Consider the following 18617-nt stretch of genomic DNA (forward strand, 5'->3'; position numbering starts at 1 on the left):
AACTCGAGTTGCCAAAACCAACATCCCAACCCTTCCGAAAAGGTTGAGGGAAAGCGGGGACCCCCTGGAGCCCCCCTCAAACTCTTTTCCGGCTTTTCCAGCCGCTCCCGGCGGGCGGGGACAGCCCCTGGTTGGGTTTTTTTTTTATTATTTTTTTTCCCGCCCAGAAAACAAACACCGTTATCTCCGCAGCGCCGGGAGGGGCGGCGAGGGAGGGAATCGGAATTTTTTTTGGGGGGGGCGGCGGGAGGTCGGGGTTTTATTGGGTCAGGGGTTCCGCCCCGCCCGCTGTTTGGCCGGCGGGGTGTTTGCTCCGTGGGATTTTTCTTCCTCCTCCAGCGGCGCTTGGGTCGGTTTTGGTCCCGGGTTGGGGTTGGGGTTGGGAATTTCCTCCCCTCGACCCTCAGACCTCACCCGCGGTCGCCAAAATCCCAACTGTGACCCCAAAGCTGCGAATCTCAACCCCCCCCAAAAGTCCGATCTGGATGTTCAAAACCCCGAACCTCAATAGCGACCCCAAAACCCAACCCGGGCGTCCGAAATCCCGCCTTGGACTTCGAAGACTCAACCGTGTCCTCCAAACGCCCCGAACCTGATCCCAAAATGCCAATTTTGACCTCAAAAACCTCATTCCTAAAAATCCCAATCAGGAACCCCAAAACTGCAATCTCGACTTTTCAATCCCCTGATTTTAACACCCCAAAACCTTGTGATGAACCCCAAACTTCAGCCGTGAGATCAAATCGCCAACCTTGACCCCAAAATCCCAACCTTGACCTTCAAAACCCCAACCTTGACCTCCAAAATCCCAACCTTGACCCCAAAACCTCAACCTTGACCTTCAAAATCCCAACCTTGACCCCAAAACCCCAACCTTGACCTCCAAAATCCCAACCTTGACCCCAAAACCTCAACCTTGACCTTCAAAATCCCAACCTTGACCCCAAAACCCCAACCTTGACCTCCAAAATCCCAACCTTGACCCCAAAACCTCAACCTTGACCTTCAAAATCCCAACCTTGACCCCAAAACCCCAACCTTGACCTCCAAAATCCCAACCTTGACCCCAAAACCTCAACCTTGACCTTCAAAATCCCAACCTTGACCCCAAAACCCCAACCTTGACCCCAAAACCACAACCTTGACCCCAAAACTTCAACCTTGACCCCAAAACCGCAACCTTGACCCCAAAACCGCAACCTTGACCTCCAAAACTTCAACCTTGACCCTAAAACCGCAACCTTGACCTCCAAAATCCCAACCTTGACCCCAAAACCCCAGTTTTACCCCCAAAACCCCAACCTTGACCCCAAAACCTCAACCTTGACCTTCAAAATCCCAACCTTGACCCCAAAACCCCAACCTTGACCTTCAAAATCCCAACCTTGACCTCAAAACCCCAGTTTTACCCCCAAAATCCCAACCTTGACCCCAAAACCTCAACCTTGACCCCAAACCCCCAGTTTTACCCCCAAAACCCCAACCTTGACCCCAAAACCTCAACCTTGACCCCAAACCCCCAGTTTTACCCCCAAACCCTCAGTTTTACCCCCAAAACCCCAAGCCCGACCCCAAACTCCCAATCTCAACCCCCCCAGAACCTCAACCAAGACCTCAAACCCCCAAACCGTGACGCCCCCAAAACCCTCAGTGGTGACCCCCAGCCCCAAATCTTGACCCCCCCAAAGGGGTCACCAGCACTGCCCCCCCCCCTTCCTTTGGGGACACCCCCTCCCCCCACACACCTTTTTTCGGGGTGATTTTTTCAGGAGATGAAATAAATTCGTCAATAAATATAATTTCCGCGGAGATGAGGATTTTCCAGCTCCGGCCACGCCCCCAGAGCCGGATCCAACCCCCAAACCTTCCCCCCCCCCCCCCTCAGGATTTCCTCTCCAAGGAGAAACCCCTCCCCCAAAAAAAAGGACCATGGGGAGGGACCTCTCCTCTCTCACGGAGGATCCCGATCCCGCCTTTTTTCCCCCCAAAAAAATGAGGGTTCCGAGGGCTCCGGCCGCTGCTCGACGGTGCTGAAGGTCTTGGGGGGTTCACCTTGGTCACCCCCTCCCAGGTGTGGGCGGGGTCACAGGGCTGCTGCACCTTCTGCCAGCACCTGGAAAAACGGGGAGGGGGCTAAGGGTTAGGGGGTTGGGGTCGGAATTGGGGGGTTTGGGGTCAAAAATTGGGGTTTGGGGTCAAAATTTGGGGTTTTGAAGGTCAGAGTTGCGGTTTGGGGTCACAATTGGGGTTTTGAAGGTCAGAGTTGTGGTTTGGGGTCACATTTGGGGTTTTGAAGGTCAAAGTTGCGGTTTGGGGTCACAATTGGGGTTTTGAAGGTCAAAGTTGCGGTTTGGGGTCAAAATTTGGGGTTTTGAAGGTCAAAGTTGCGGTTTGGGGTCACAATCGGGGTTTTGAAGGTCAGAGTTGTGGTTTGGGGTCACATTTGGGGTTTTGAAGGTCAAAGTTGCGGTTTCGGGTCACAATCGGGGTTTTGAAGGTCAAAGTTGCGGTTTGGGGGTCAAGTTTGGGGTTTTGGGAGTCGATATTGGAGATGTGAGGTCAAGGTGTCGGGGTCGGGGGTTTGAAGGTCACAGTTGGGGTTTTGAAGGTCGAAATTTGGGGCTGGAGTTCGGAGCTTGGGGTTCTAAACTGGGGTCAAGGTTGGTGGTTTTGGGGTCACAGTTTTGGTTTCGGGGTTGAGTTTGGGGTTTTGAGGATCAAGTTTTGGGGGTTGGGGCCGGAGTTCGGAGCTTGGGGATCAAAACTGGGAAGTTTGGGTCAAACTTGGAAGTTTTGGGGTCACAGTTTTGGTTTCGGGGTTGAGTTTGGGGTTCTGAGGTCACACTTTGTGTTCTGGAGATGGAAATCGGGGTTCTGAGGTCACAGTCGGGCGTTTTGAGGTCACAGGTCGGGGTTTCCGGGGGTCACAGCTTGGATTTCGGGGTCAAAATCAAGGTTCCAGGTCAACCTCAGGCCGAGGACCCCTCCCCCAAAACGACGTCACCCACGTCACCCACCGACGCCGGCGGCTCCGCCACCTCCGAGCTGGGCTTGTAGGTGTTTTGTCCGTAGGGACCTGGGAGGACGAGGAAGAGGAGGATGAGGAGCCCAGGAGGATTTTGGGGGGATTTTCCCCCCTCTCCGGGGATGGTTTCACCCCCCGGTTTGGGCGCCCACCTTTCCCGGCGCCGTTGACGTGGTAGATCCCGGTGACGCGGCCGTTGCGGCCGCCGTCCGGCCAAACGTCCTCGGCGGCCGCGCTGTGGAGCCGGGCAAGTTTGAGGGGGCTGGGGAAGGGTCAGGGGGTGACGCTGGAGGTGGGGGGAGGGGGTCTCGACCCTCCCACCCCACCTCCCCCCGCCCCTCGCCGTGGGGCCAAGCTGCTGAACACCAAATTTCGGGGTCCAACCGGCCCGATCCCCTTCCTGTGACCTCCCCGGAGTTTTCACCTGGCTCCGGGTGATTTCTTCCGCCCCCGGGCCAGGCGGACGGCGAGGACGATGCAGAGGATGAGGAGGATGAGGATGGTCAGGCCCAGGCCCAGCCCCACGCCCAGGCCCAGCCCCAGTTTGCTGATGTGGGTCTGGCAGCGGTCACCGGACGAGAGGTACCAGGGAAGGTCCGGGCAGCTGTGGGGTGAGAGGAGGTCATGGAGTTGGGGGTCGAAGTTCAGTTTGGGGGTCAACGGTTGGGTTGGGGGTCAACGGTTGGGTTTGGTGGTCAAGGGTTAGAGTTGGGGGTCAACGGTTGGGTTGGGGGTCAACGGTAGGGTTTGGTGGTCAAGAGTTGGAGTTGGGGGTCAACGGTTGGGTTGGGGGTCAACGGTTGGGTTTGGTGGTCAAGGGTTAGAGTTGGGGGTCAACGGTTGGGTTGGGGGTCAACGGTTGGGTTTGGTGGTCAAGGGTTGGAGTTGGGGGTCAACGGTTGGGTTGGGGTCAAGGCTTGGGTGTTGGGGGTCAAGATTTGAGGGTTGGGGGTCAAGGGTTGGGGGTCAAAGTGGGATTTGGTGGTCAGTGGTCGGAGTTGGGGTCAAGGGTTTGGTGTTGGGGGTCAAGGGTTTGGTGTTGGGGGTCAAGGGTTGAGTTTGGTGGTCACGGGCTGGGTGTTGGGGTCAAGGGTTTGAGTTTGGGGGTCAAGGGTTGGGTTTGGGGGTCAAGGGTTGGGTTTGGGGGTCAAGGGTTGAGTTCAGTGGTCATGGGCTGGGTGTTGGTGGTCAAGGGTTTGGTGTTGGGGTCAAGGGTTTGAGGTTGGGGGTCAAGGGTTGGGTTTGGGGGTCAAGGGTTGAGTTTTGGCGTCAAGAGTTGAGTTTGGGGGTCCGTGGTTGGGTTTGAAGAGCAGGAGTTGACAGGAGCCAAGGGTTGGAGCATCGGGGTCAAAGTTTTGGGGTCAAGGGTTTGGAGTCAGGGTTTTGGGGTCAAAGTTTTGGGGTCAAAATTTTGGGGTCAAGATTTTGGGGTCAAGGTTTTGGCGCAAGGTTTTGGGGTCAAAGTTTTGAGGTCGAAGTTTCAGGGTCAAGATTTTGGGGTCAACACTTTGGGGTGACCTTGGCCCACCAAACCTTGGGGCGTCGAGCTCAACACCTCAAGTTCGGGATCGAACTTTGGGATTCAACTCCTTCGGCCTCGGGGAAGGACGTTTGACCCCAGGGTCAAGACCCGCCTTAAGGTGCGACCAGTGGGCGTGGCCGGGGGGAGGTGGGCGTGTCCAGGGGGGTGGGCGTGGCCGACTCACAAGCACTGGGGGCCCTCCAGGGTGAGCCGGCAGAGGCCACGGTGGCAGTCGAAGGAGCCGGGGACGTTGAGGGTGCAGTTGGTGACGCACAGGAGCCCGCCGCCGGCCGTGCGGTGCGGGAAGTAGAACCGGCTGAAGTTGGCCGGCGCGAACTTCCGGCAGAGCTCTGGAGGGGCCACACTCGGGTCAGCAAGTGTCCCCGTGACGTCCCCATGGTGGTGTCCCCAGGTGTCCCCAGGTGCCCCCAGGTGCCCCCAGGTGTCCCTGTGGTGTCCCTGTGGTGTCCCCAGGTGTCCCCGTGGTGTCCCCAGGTGTCCCCGTGGTGCCCCCAGCTGTCCCCAGGTGTCCCCGGGTGTCCCCATGGTGTCCCCAGCTGTCCCCAGCTGTCCCCAGCTGTCCTCAGGTGCCCCCATGTGTCCCCAGGTGCCCCCAGGTGTCCCCGTGGTGTCCCCAGGTGTCCCTGTGGTGTCCCCAGGTGTCCCTGTGGTGTCCCCGTGGTGTCCCCAGGTGTCCCCAGGTGTCCCCAGGTGTCCCTGTGGTGTCCCCAGGTGTCCCCGTGGTGTCCCCAGCTGTCCTCAGGTGCCCCCATGTGTCCCCAGGAGTCCCCATGTGCCCCCAGGTGTCCCCAGGTGCCCCCATGTGCCCCCATGTGTCCCCAGGTGCCCCCAGGTGCCCCCAGGTGCCCCCATGTGTCCCCATGTGCCCCCAGGTGTCCCCAGGTGCCCCCATGTGCCCCCATGTGCCCCCATGTGTCCCCATGTGCCCCCAGGTGTCCCCAGGTGCCCCCATGTGTCCCCAGGTGCCCCCAGGTGTCCTCACCGGTGTCGTTGAGCGCCGGCGCGGCGGCTCTGGCGGCTCTGGCAGCGGTGGCGGTGAAGCAGAGCCCGTCTGGGGAGAGGGGACGGCACGGGGCGGTCACGGGGGGTGACCGGAGGTGTCGGGGACAGTCCCGGGGGCGGGTTGGGGGTCACCTACCGGCCGAGGGGTCGCAGCTGTGGGGCCGGGGGGCGGCGTTGGCCACGGCCAGCAGCTCCAGGGCGCGGCGCTCCAGGCCGGCGTCGCCGGGCCGGGGCAGCAGCCGGACGCGGTAACTCACCACCACGCTGCCGCGGCTGCGGGGGGACGGGGCGGGGGGCTTGGGGGTCACATCCCGGTCCCATCCCGTCCCGTCCTATCCCATGGATCCCATTCCAGCCCATCCCTGAGGTTTCTCACTCATCCCGAAGGATTGTCTCCATCCCGTCCCATCCCAAATCCATCCCATTGTCCCATGGATCCCATCCCATCCCATGGATCCCATCCCATCCTGTTATCCCATGGATCTCATCCCATTGTCCCATGGATCCCATCCCATCCCATGGATCCCATCCCATCCTGTTATCCCATGGATCCCATCCCATTGTCCCACGGATCCCATCCCATTGTCCCATGGATCCCATCCCATCCCATGGATCCCATCCCATCCTGTTATCCCATGGATCTCATCCCATTGTCCCACGGATCCCATCTCATCCTATTATCCCATCCCATTACCCCACAATCCCATTATCCCATCATCCCATTATCCCATGGATCCCCTGGATCCCATGGATCCCATCCCATGGATCCCATGCCATCCCATTATCCCACCCCTTGGATCCCATGGATCCCATCCCATTATCCCATGGATCCCACCCCATCCCATTATCCCATCCCATTATCCCATCCCATTATCCCATGGATCCCAAATCCCACGGATCCCATTCCATCCCATGGATCCTATTCCATCCCATGGATCCCATCCCATCCCAGAGGTTCCTCACCCATCCCAGAGGATTTTCTCCGTCCCCTCCTGTCCCTCCCATGGATCCCATTATCCCATTATCCCATCCCAACCCCAATCCCATGGATCCCATCCCACATCCCCCTTCCCATAGATCCCATCAAATGGATCCCATCCCACCCCATCCCATGGATTCCAATCCCATGGATCCCATCCCATCCCATCCCATGGATCCCATTATCCCATCCCAATCCCAACCCCGACCCCAATCCCACGGATCCCATCCCACATCCCCCTTCCCATGGATCCCAATCCCATGGATCCCATTATCCCGTCCCAATCCCATCCCAACCCCATCCCATGGATCCCAATCCCATGGATCCCAATCCCTCGGCCCCTCGCCCACCTCAGGCTCAGGACGTCGATCCCGCGGTAGCCGGAGACATTCCGGTAGATCCCGTCCATCTGGGGACAGGGACACGGTCACTGCGAGGGCGGGGGACCTCGGGGTGGCCCTGGGGGTCCCTGGGATGGACCCTTGGGATGGACGCTGGGAATGGACATTGGGATGGTCCCTTGGGATGACTCTGGGGGTCCCTGGGGTGGACCTTGGGGTGGACACTGGGATGGATATTGGGATGGACATTGGGATGGTCCCTTGGGGTGGACCTTGGGATGGACACTTGGGGTGGACAATGGGATGGACACTGGGATGGACATTGGGATGGTCCCTTGGGGTGGACATTGGGATGGACATTGGGATGGTCCCTTGGGGTGGACATTGGGATGGACATTGGGATGGTCCCTTGGGGTGGACATTGGGATGGACATTGGGATGGACATTGGGGTAGTCCTGGGATGGACACGTGGAGTGGACAATGGGTTGGACATTGGGATGGACCCTTGGGGTCACCCTGGGGGTCCCTGGGATGGTCTCTTGGGATGGACATTGGGATGGACCCTTGGGGTGGACATTGGGGTGGTCCCTCAGGGTGACTCTGGGATGGACCCTTGGGATGGACACTGGGGATGAACATTGGGATTGTCCCTTGGGGTGGACACTGGGATGGCCATTGGGATGGCTCCTTGGGGTGACCCTGGGGGTCCCTCAAGGTGTCCCCCAGACCCCCAAGGTGTCCCCCCTCTCACCGTCCGGCCAAACTCCTCAGCGAAGCGCCGGTGGCCGGGGGACGCGGCGTCCGCCATGTCCTCCGAGAACTCCCGGTTGGTGACACGCGCCATCATCGTCACGAAGGGGCCCAGCTCTGCGGGGACAGCGGGGTGACACCTCGTGGCCCGGGGGGGGGGTGTGGGTGACACAGGTGGGGACGTCCCCTCCCCTTTACCTGCCGTCAGGTTGATGGTGGTGGCGCCGAACTCGCAGCGGGGGCCGTCCATGTTGGGGGGGCACAGGCAGGCCGTGCCCGTCCAGCGCCCCCCGTTCAGGCAGGGGTCTGGGGGGGGACAGCCAGGGTTTGGGGACACCAGTGACGTCATCCCTGTCCCCCCTTCCCAGGTACACCCAGCTGGCCCCGCCATCGCTCCACCCCCACCTCCAGTTTTTGGGGGGAAAAATGGGAAAAACCCAATTCCTGGTGCCACACCCCCCCAAAACCACCCATGGATTATGGGTAGGATCTTCCCATCCCAGTCTGACCATCACCACCCATCCCAAGTTTGGGGGAAAAATGGGGAAAAACCCAATTCCTGGTTTCACACCCCCCCAGAACACCCATGGATTTATGGTTGGGGGCTCTCCCCACCAAAGTCAGAGCCACCGTCCCAGTTCCACCTCCAATTTTGGGGGAAAAAACCCCAATTCCTGGTGCCACACCCCCAAAAACCACCCATGGATTTAGGGGTTGAGGGTCTTCCCATCCCAGTCTGACCATCACCACTCCTCTCAATTTTGGGGGAAAAAACAGGAAAAACCCAATTCCTGGTTTCACACCCCCCAAAACCACCCATGGATTACGGGTAGGATCTTCCCATCCCAGTCTGACCATCACCACCCATCCCAATTTGGGGGAAAAAATGGGAAAAAACCCAATTCCTGGTTCCACACCCCCCAAAAACCCCACGGATTTACGGTCGGGGGCTCTCCCCACCAAAGTCAGAGCCACCGTCCCAGTTCCACCTCCAATTTTGGGGGAAAAAAACCCCAATTCCTGCTTCCACACCTCCCCAAAACCACCCACGGATTTCAGGTCGCGGGGAGGGGGTCTCTCCACCCACCTCTGGTGGTGGGCACGGCGGTGGTGGTGGTGGTGGTGGTGGTCCTCCCGGTGCTCCTCGTGGCCGTGGCTCGGGTGCTGCCGGCGGTCGCGGCGTTCTCGCACCGGGGCCCGGAGAAGCCGCGGGGGCAGTAGCACCTCGTGCCCACGGCGGTGCCGCCGTGGCGACAGGCGGTGGCCGGGTCGGGAGCGGCGCAGCGGGGTCCGGCCCGGCCCGGGGGGCACACGCAGAGGTGGCCCACCGCGGTGCCGCCGTGGGCGCAGAGGTCGTCGGGGTCGGGGGTCTCGCAGGTGGGGCCGGAGTAGCCGGGAGGGCAGAGGCAGCGGGTGAGGTTGGCCACGCCGCCGTTGCGGCACACGACTGGAGGGGGACACGGGGGGGGACACGGTGAGGGGGACACGGGGTGGGAGGGGGGGGTTCGTGGCCTTGCGTCATCCTTTGTTGGGGTTGGAGACCACCGGGATGGAGACTCCAACACAGGAGGTTCGTGGGAAGGAGGAAACCAAGCCAGGAGATCCATCCTCCTCTTCCTCCCCACCCCAGAACATCCATCCTCCTCTTCCTCCCAACCCAGGAGATCCATCCTCCTCTTCCTCCCCAGCCCAGAACCTCCATCCTCCTCTTCTTCCTCACCTTAACCCCAGGAGATCCATGGGAAGGAGGACCCCATCCCAAGAACCTCCATCCTCCTCTTCCTCGTCAACCCAGGAGATCCATCCTCCTCTTCCCCAGCCCAGGAGATCCATCCTCCTCTTCTTCCCCACGCCAAAACCTTCACCCTCCTCTTCCTCCCCAGCCCAGGAGATCCATCCTCCTCTTCCTCCCCAGCCCAGAACCTCCATCCTCCTCTTCCTCCTCCACCCAGGAGATCCATCCTCCTCTTCCCCAACCCAGGAGATCCATCCTCCTCCTCCCCAACCCAGGAGCTCCATCCTCCTCTTCCTCAACCCAGAACATCCATCCTCCTCTTCCTCCCCACCCCAAAACCTTCACCCTCCTCTTCCTCCCCAGCCCAGAACCTTCACCCTCCTCTTCCTCCCCAGCCCAGGAGATCCATCCTCCTCTTCCTCCCCAACCCAGGAGATCCATCCTCCTCTTCCTCCCCAGCCCAGGAGATCCATCCTCCTCTTCCTCCCCAGCCCAGGAGATCCATCCTCCTCTTCCTCCCCAGCCCAGGAGATCCATCCTCCTCTTCCTCCCCAGCCCAGGAGATCCATCCTCCTCTTCCCCAACCCAGGAGATCCATCCTCCTCTTCCTCGTCAACCCAGGAGATCCATCCTCCTCTTCCTCCCCAACCCAGGAAATCCATCCTCCTCTTCCTCCCCAGCCCAGGAGATCCATCCTCCTCTTCTTCCTCACCTTAACCCCAGGAGATCCATGGGAAGGAGGACCCCATCCCAAGAACCTCCATCCTCCTCTTTCTCCTCAACCCAGGAGATCCATCCTCCTCTTCCCCAGCCCAGGAGATCCATCCTCCTCTTCTTCCCCACGCCAAAACCTTCACCCTCCTCTTCCTCCCCAGCCCAGGAGATCCATCCTCCTCTTCCTCCCCAGCCCAGAACCTTCACCCTCCTCTTCCTCCTCCACCCAGGAGATCCATCCTCCTCTTCCCCAACCCAGGAGATCCATCCTCCTCCTCCCCAACCCAGGAGATCCATCCTCCTCTTCCTCAACCCAGAACATCCATCCTCCTCTTCCTCCCCACCCCAAAACCTTCACCCTCCTCTTCCTCCCCAGCCCAGAACCTTCACCCTCCTCTTCCTCCTCCACCCAGGAGATCCATCCTCCTCTTCCTCCCCAACCCAGGAGATCCATCCTCCTCTTCCTCCCCAGCCCAGGAGATCCATCCTCCTCTTCCTCCTCCACCCAGGAGATCCATCCTCCTCCTCCCCAACCCAGGAGATCCATCCTCCTCCTCCCCAACCCAGGAGATCCATCCTCTTCCTCCCCACCCCAAAACCTTCACCCTCCTCTTCCTCCTCCACCCAGGAGATCCATCCTCCTCTTCCTCCCCTTTGACCCCAGGAGACCCCTCGGAAGGAGCCCCCCCCCCCACCCCATGAGCCCCCCCTGCCCACCCCAGTGCCCCCCCAGGACACTCACTGGCCGGGGGGCTGGAGCCGTGGGGGAGGAACAGGCAGATGGTGGCCACGGTGGTGACAACCGAGGTGGCCGGGCTGGTCAGAACGTCCCCAACCGTCCTGGCAGAGCCGTGGCCCAGCGCCCCGGTGGCTTCGGTGACGTTGGGCGGCGTCTCGGTGACACCCAGGGTGGCGTTGGTGGCACCGGGCGGGGCTGGCCTTGAGGTGACATTGGCAGGGGCGACTGGCAGGGTGGACAGGGTGTGGTTGTCCGGGGTGGTGGCCCTGGTGTCACTTTTCAGGGTGGTGGCCCTGGTGTCACTCTCCACGGTGGTGGCCCTGCTGCTGTTCCCCACGGCCGTGGTGGTCCTCGCCCTGGTGGTGGCCCTGCTGTGGCTTCCCAGGTGTCCCGGCAGCACCGCCGCGGTGTCACTTCCCGCCGTGGTGGCCTCGGTGTCACCTTCCACGGGGGTGACCTCGGTGTCACCCTCCGTGACCGTGGTGTCACCTTCCATGACCGTGGTGTCACCATCCACGGCCGTGGTGTCACCTTCCACGGCCGTGGTGTCACCCTCCATGGTGGTGGCCCTGCTGGGGTTCCTCACGGGCGAGGCCGTGACATTTCTCGCCCGGCGCGCCGGCGGCACCGTGGTGGTGTTGTCCCCTGCGGTGGTGGCCGTGGGGACACTTCCCATGACCCTAGTGTCCTTCTCTGTGGTGGTGACGGTAATGAAGTCATGGTCAGTGTTGGTGTTGACCGCTGTGGTGGTGACCACATCATGGTCAGTGCCAGGAATGAAGTCATGGTCAGTGTTGGCGCTGACTTCTGTGTCCATCTCCATGGTGGTGACCACGTCATTGTCAGTGTTGGCGCTGACCACTCTGCTCCTCTTTGTGGTGGTGACCACATCATGGTCAGTGTTGGCACTGACCACTCTGCTCCTCTTCGTGGTGGTGACCACATCATGGTCAGTGCCAGGAATGAAGTCATGGTCAGTGTTGGCGTTGGCCACTGTGGTGGTGACCACATCATGGTCAGTGTTGGCGCTGACCACTCTGCTCCTCTTCGTGGTGGTGACCACGTCGTGGTCAGTGCCAGGAATGAAGTCATGGTCAGTGTTGGCGCTGACCTCTGTGTCCGTCTCCATGGTGGTGACCACATCATGGTCAGTGTTGGCGCTGACCACTGTGGCGCTGACCATGTCCGTGCCGGTAATGTAGTCATGGTCAGTGTTGGCATTGGCCACCGTGGTGGTGACCACATCGTGGTCCGTGCCGGCCACCACACCACGGTCAGCATCGGCGCTGACCACAGCGGTGACAGTGACATTCCTTCCCACGACCCTGCCATCGCTGGTGGCCTTGGTGACATCGCTCTCCACGGGCCTGGCCGTCACATTCCTCTCCCGCCGCGCCGGCGGCGTGTCCGTGGCGCTCCCGGCCGCGTCCCCTCCCACGCTGGTGGCCGTGTCCCTCGTCACCGCCGTGTCACCGACGTACATCTCCCTCCTCGCCGCCGCCGTGCACTCGCACCGCGGTCCCCAAGCCGCCGGGGGACACCGGCACGTCCCCTTCTCCAAAGTGCCGCCGTTGAGGCAGGACGCGGGTTCCTCCGCGTCTCGGCAGGTGTCCCCGCGGAACCCCGGCGGGCACACGCAGCGCGTCCCGAAGGGGGTGGCCCCGTTGTGACAGGCGCTGGCGGGGTCGGGGTGCTGGCACCGGGGTCCCCCGAAGCCCGGGGGACAGTAGCAGGAGGTGCCCACCGCGGTGCCGCCGTTGCGGCAGGAGCCGGAGGGGTCAGGGGTCAGGCAGAGGTGGCCCGAGTGACCCGGGGGACAAACGCAGCCGTCCCCAACCGCCGTGCCGCCGTTGGCGCAGGGACCTGCAGGGGACACCGGGGTGGGACGGGGATGGGGACGTCATCAATTTGGGTGGGGGGAGAGATGGGGGCGTGTCCCCAGACTGGGAAAGGGGACTGGGAGTGTGTCCCCAAACTGGGAAAGGGAGCTGGGAATCTGTCCCCAAACTGGGAAAAGGAGCTGGGAATGTGTCCCCAAACTGGGAAAGGGACCCAAAGATTTGTCCCCAAACTGGGAAAGGGAGCTGGGAATCTGTCCCCAAACTGGGAAAGGGGACTGGGAATGTGTCCCCAAACTGGGAAAGGGACCCAAAGATTTGTCCCCAAACTGGGAAAGGGAACTGGGAATGTGTCCCTAAACTGGGAAAAGGAGCTGGGAATGTGTTCCCAAACCGGGAAAGGGAACTGGGGGATGTGTCCCCAAACTGGGAAAGGGACCCAAAGATTTGTCCCCAAACTGGGAAAGGGAACTGGGAATCTGTCCCCAAACTGGGAAAGGGACCCAAAGATTTGGAGTCTCCCCAAACTGGGAAAGGGAACTGGGGGATGTGTCCCCAAACTGGGAAAGGGAATTGGGAATGTGTCCCCAAACTGGGAAAGGGAGCTGGGAATCTGTCCCTAAACTGGAGGAGGGACCCAAGGGCTTGTCCCCAAACTGGAAGAGGGATCCAGGGATCTGCCCCCAAACTGGGAAAGGGACCCAAGGGTCTGTCCCCAAACTGGAGTCTCCCCAAACTGGGAAAGGGAACTGGGAATGTGTCCCCAGACTGGAGAAGGGTACTGGGAATCTGTCCCCAAACTGGAGAGAGGACTCAAGGCTCTGTCCCCAAACTGGGAAAGGAAACTGGGGGATGTGTCCCCAAACTGGGAAAGGGACCCAAAGATTTGTCCCCAAACTGGGAAAGGGAACTGGGAATGTGTCCCCAAACTGGGAGAGGGACCCAAAGATTTGTCCCCAGACTGGGAAAGGGAACTGGGAATGTGTCCCCAAACTGGGAAAAGGAGCTGGGAATGTGTCCCCAAACTGGGAAAGGGACCCAAAGATTTGTCCCCAAACTGGGAATGTGTCCCTAAACTGGGAAAGGGACCCAAAGATTTGTCCCCAAACTGGGAAAGGGAACTGGGAATCTGTCCCCAAACTGGGAAAGGGACCCAAAGATTTGGAGTCTCCCCAAACTGGGAAAGGGAACTGGGAATGTGTCCCTAAACTGGGAAAGGGACCCAAAGATTTGTCCCCAAACTGGAGTCTCCCCAAACTGGGAAAGGGAACTGGGAATCCGTCCCCAAACTGGAGGACGGACCCAAGGGTCTGTCCCCAAACTGGAAAAGGGACACAAGGATCTGTCTCCGAACGGGAGGAAACTGGGAGTCTGTCCCCAAACTGGAAAAGGGATCTGAGTCTGTCCCCAAACTGGAAAGGGGAACTGGAAATCTGTCCCTAAACTAGGAAAGGGAACTGGGAATCTGTCCCCAAACTGGAAAAGGGGAAATGTGTCCCCAGACTGGAAAAGGGACACAAGAGTGTCCCCAAACTGGGAAAGGGAGCTGGGAATGTGTCCCCAAACTGGGAAAGGGACCCAAAGATTTGTCCCCAAACTGGGAAAGGGAGCTGGGAATGTGTCCCTAAACTGGAGGAGGGACCCAAGGGCTTGTCCCCAAACTGGAAGAGGGATCCAGGGATCTGCCCCCAAACTGGGAAAGGGACCCAAGGGTCTGCCACGATATCCCGAAGGTCACCGGGAGCTCCAAGATCATCCCCGACGACCCCCAAAAAACCCCCAAACTCCCCCAAAAATCCCCTCCCCACCAAAAAAAAAAAACCCGGAATCAGAACGGAGCCGCGCCCGCCTCACCTGACAGAACCTCCGAGGGGACCAAGAGGAGGAGGAGGAGGATGAAGATGCTGCCGCCGCCCGACTCCATCCTCGGGCCGGTCCTGGAGGCGCCCCGGCAGCGACTGAGGCGGGCGCGGGTTTTGTGGGGCCCGGCTCCGTCCCCGCCGAGTTTTGGGCAGCGCCGGTAAATAATTCCCGCCTCTTGAGTCACCCGATTTTTGGGGTTTTGTTGTTTTTTTTTTTTTTTTTTAATCAAAAGGAGAGGGGAAAAAAAAAAAAAAAAGGGTGTGAGAAAAGCCGCCGATATTCCCTCAGGGAATTCCAGCTCCGGGCCCAGCCCTGGAGCTGATAAGATAACGGAGGGGGGAGAGAGCCGAGGTGAGCACGGCACCTTTGGGTGCTGCCCCACCTCGGGGCGGTGCCCTCCTCCCCTTCCCTCACCTGGTTCCCAAAAATTCCCGGAGGTGTCAGAGCCGGGAATGGGGTGGGGAGGGGGAGGTGGGGTCCCAGGTGAGTCACCCCCGGGGTGACGGGGACGGTGACACCCATGGGTGCGGGCCTGGGGGGTGGGGAAGGGGTTTGGGGTGTCCCCAGGGGGGTCCCCGGCGGGGTTTGGGGTGTTTGGGGCGCTCTGTGCTCGTGCCCGGGGTCCTCCCTCCTTCCCGGGGTGTCCCAGTTTGTCCCAGTTTGTCCCGGTTTGTTCTGGGTGTCACCTGCTCCCAGTGCCTCCCAGTTCCTCCCAGTGCTTCCCAGTGTCTCCCAGTGTCTCCCAGTGCCTCCCAGTGTCTCCCAGTGTCTCCCAGTGCCTCCCAGTGTCTCCCAGTGTCTCCCAGTCCCTCCCAGTGCCTCCCAGTGTCTCCCAGTGCCTCCCAGTGTCTCCCAGTGTCTCCCAGTGCCTCCCAGTGTCTCCCAGTTTCTCCCAGTAAGTCCCAGTGACCCCAGTTTGTTCTGGGTGCCACCTGCTCCTTGGGGTGTCCCAGTGTCTCCCAGTTTGCCCCAGTAAGTCCCAGTGACCCCAGTTTGTTCTGGGTGCCAGCTGCTCCTTGGGGTGTCCCAGTGTCTCCCAGTTTGTCCCAGTAAGTCCCAGTGACCCCAGTTTGTTCTGGGTGCCAGCTGCTCCTTGGGGTGTCCCAGTGTCTCCCAGTCTCTCCCAGTAAGTCCCAGTGACCCCAGTTTGTTCTGGGTGCCAGCTGCTCCTTGGGGTGTCCCAGTTTGTCCCAGTTTGCCCCAGTAAGTCCCAGTTTGTTCTGGGTGCCACCTGCTCCTTGGGGTGTCCCAGTGTCTCCCAGTTTGTCCCAGTTTGTTCTGGGTGCCACCTGCTCCCTGGGGTGTCCCAGTCCCCTCCCAGTGTCTCCCAGTTTCTCCCAGTAAGTCCCAGTCACCCCAGTTTGTTCTGGGTGCCACCTGCTCCCAGTGCCTCCCAGTATGTCCCAGTCACCCCAGTTTGTTCTAGGTGCCAGCTGCTCCTTGGGGTGTCCCAGTGTTTCCCAGTTTGTCCCAGTTTGTTCTGGGTGCCACCTGCTCCCAGTGTCTCCCAGTCCCTCCCAGTGTCTCCCAGTCCCTCCCAGTGTCTCCCAGTGCCTCCCAGTTTGTAACAGTCACCCCAGTTTGTTCTGGGTGCCAGCTGCTCCTTGGGGTGTCCCAGTGTCTCCCAGTGTCTCCCAGTCCCTCCCAGTGTCTCCCAGTGCCTCCCAGTATGTCCCACTCACCCCAATTTGTTCTAGGTGCCACCTGCTCACTGGGGTGTCCCAGTGTCTCCCAGTTTGTCCCAGTTTGCCCCAGTATGTCCCATTTTGTTCCGGGTGCCACCTGCTCCCAGTGTCTCCCAGTCCCCTCCCAGTTTCTCCCAGTTTGTCCCAGTGTTCCCAGTTTGTTCTAGGTGCCAGCTGCTCCTTGGGGTGTCCCAGTCCCCTCCCAGTGTCTCCCAGTATGTCCCAGTGTCTCCCAGTATGTCCCGGTTTGTTCTAGGTGCCACCTGCTCCCAGTGTCTCCCAGTCCCCTCCCAGTTTCACCCAGTATGTCCCAGTGTCTCCCAGTTTGTCCCAGTTTGTTCTGGGTGCCACCTGCTCCCAGTCCCTCCCAGTTTGTCCCAGTTCCCTCCCAGTCTCTCCCAGTCACGTGACTCCCCCCAACCCCCTCCCCCGAACCCCCAAAAACGAGAAAATTAAACCCAAAACTCGCTGATTTATTATCCACACGTTGATTAATAATTACCAGCAATAAATATCGGGGGGAGGGGCAGGAAAAGGGGGCGGGGCTCCTGCCCGCCCCTCCCCCCACCCCAAAAGGGTTTTTTTTTTTGGGGGGGGGGGTGGGATTTTCACACCCTCCCCCCCCCCGGGGACCCCCCCCGGGGCTCTGCCCTTGGGGGGGGGATTTGGGGGGGTTTTCATCACCCCCAAATAAATAAACACCGAGGGGCTCCAGCCCCCGAAATCCTCAAAATTCCCCGAAATTCCCCCCAAAATTCACCCCGAAATCCCCGAAGTTCCCCCCCCAAAAAAAGTTCACCCCCAAAACCCTCAAAATTCCCCCCAAAAATTCACCCCCAAAACCCTCAAAATTCCCCAAAATCCCCCCAAAATTCACCCCGAAATCCGATTAAAAAAATCCCCGAAATTCCATCAAAATCCCCGAAGTTCCCCCCCAAAAAATTCACCCCAAACCCTCAAAATTCCCCCCCAAAATTCACCCCAAAATCCTGAAAATTCACCCCGAAAGCCTCAAAATCCCCCAAAATTCACCCCAAGTCACCAAAATTCCCCCCAAACCCTCAAAATTCCTCCAAATCCCCCCAAATTCTCCCTGAAATCCGACCAAAAAAAAAATCCCCGAAATCCCCCGAAATTCCATCAAAATCCCCGAAGTTCCCCCACAAAAAATTCACCCAAAACCCTCAAAATCCCCCCAAAATTCACCCCAAAATCCTGAAAATTCACCCCCAAACCCTCAAAATTCCCCCAAATTCCCCCAAATTCTCCCCGAAATCCGACAAAAAAAAAAAAAATCCCCGAAATCCCCCGAAATTCCATCAAAATCCCCGAAGTTCCCCCCCAAAAAATTCACCCCAAACCCTCAAAATCCCCCCAAAATCCCCCCGAAATCCGACAAAAAAAAATCCCCGAAATTCCCCCCCAAAAATCCCCCCCGAAATCCCCAAAATCCCCCCCGAAATCCCCAAAATTCCCCCCCAAATCCCAAAATTCCCCCCCAAATCCCCCCAAAATCCCCCCCGAGCCCAAAGGTCTCTCCCGGCGTCTGGCGCGTCCCGCGCGCTCCAACGAACTGGGACGGACTGGGGGGAACTGGGACGGACTGGGGGGGAGTTGACCCGTGGGTCTGGGGGTCTCTCTCGGGGTTTGGGGGTCCAGGTTGAGATCCCCTCACTGGGGTTGGGGTCTCCTGGTCCATTCTGGGGTCTCCTGGTCCATTTTGGGGTCTCCTGGCCCATTTTGGGGTCTCCTGGTCCATGTTGAGGTCTCCTGGTCCATTTTGGGGTCTCCTGGTCCATTCTGGGGTCTCCTGGTCCATTTTGGGGTCCCATCACTGGGGTTGGGATCTCCTGGTCCATTTTGGGGTCTCCTGGTCCATTCTGGGGTCCCCTGGTCCATTTTTGGGGTCCCATCACGGGGGTCGGGGTCTCCTGTCCATTTTGGGGTCTCCTGGTCCATGTTGGGGTCCCCCATTGGGGTCGAGGTCTCCTGGTCCATGTTGAGATCTCCTGGTCCATTTTGGGGTCTCCTGGTCCATTTTGGGGTCTCCTGGTCCATGTTGGGGTCCCCTGGTCCATTTTGGGGTCCCATCACGGGGGTCGGGGTCTCCTGTCCATTTTAGGGTCTCCTGGTCCATTTTGGGGTCCCCTGGTCCATTTTGGGGTCCCCTGGTCCATGTCGAGGTCCCCTGGCCCATTTTGGGGTCTCCTGGTCCATTTTTGGGGTCCCATCACGGGGGTTGGGGTCTCCTGGTCCATGTTGGGGTCTCTGGCCCATTCTGGGGTCCTCTGGTCCATTTTGGGGTCCCCTGGTCCATTTTGGGGTCTCCTGGCCCATTTTGGGGTCCCCTGGTCCATTTTGGGGTCTCCTGGCCCATTTTGGGGTCCCCTGGTCCATTTTGG

At 59.8% G+C, this 18617-nt stretch overlaps 1 protein-coding gene across 1 annotated transcript; it reads right to left on the reverse strand.

The window, feature by feature from the left end:
- Positions 1-1886: 1886 nt before the first annotated feature.
- LOC136304646 (mucin-3A-like) lies at positions 1887-14591 on the reverse strand. The gene is made up of 13 exons (XM_066208141.1): positions 14522-14591; positions 10833-12692; positions 8729-9088; positions 7840-7947; positions 7643-7758; positions 6900-6958; positions 5707-5843; positions 5551-5619; positions 4732-4897; positions 3450-3629; positions 3178-3287; positions 3018-3076; positions 1887-2113 (listed from the first exon to the last, which is right to left on the reverse strand). The coding sequence occupies exons 1-13, from the start codon at positions 14589-14591 to the stop codon at positions 2084-2086; spliced, it is 3324 nt and encodes a 1107-aa protein (XP_066064238.1). The 3' UTR covers positions 1887-2083.
- Positions 14592-18617: the final 4026 nt, after the last annotated feature.

Source organism: Chamaea fasciata, unplaced genomic scaffold, assembly GCF_029207755.1.
Source record: "Chamaea fasciata isolate MVZ Bird 193981 ecotype frontalis unplaced genomic scaffold, bChaFas1.0.hap1 SCAF_137, whole genome shotgun sequence".
NCBI classification, from domain to species: domain Eukaryota; kingdom Metazoa; phylum Chordata; class Aves; order Passeriformes; family Sylviidae; genus Chamaea; species Chamaea fasciata.

Coding starts and splice junctions, on each gene's coding strand:
- LOC136304646 (XM_066208141.1), bottom strand. CDS start 14,591: ATGGAGTCGGGCGGCGGCAGCATCTTCATCCTCCTCCTCCTCCTCTTG. Junction 7,948..8,728: donor CGCCGTGCCCACCACCAGAG/GTGGGTGGAGAG, acceptor GTCCCCCCCCAG/ACCCCTGCCTGAACGGGGGG. Junction 3,630..4,731: donor CTGGAGGGCCCCCAGTGCTT/GTGAGTCGGCCA, acceptor CTCACCCCACAG/CTGCCCGGACCTTCCCTGGT.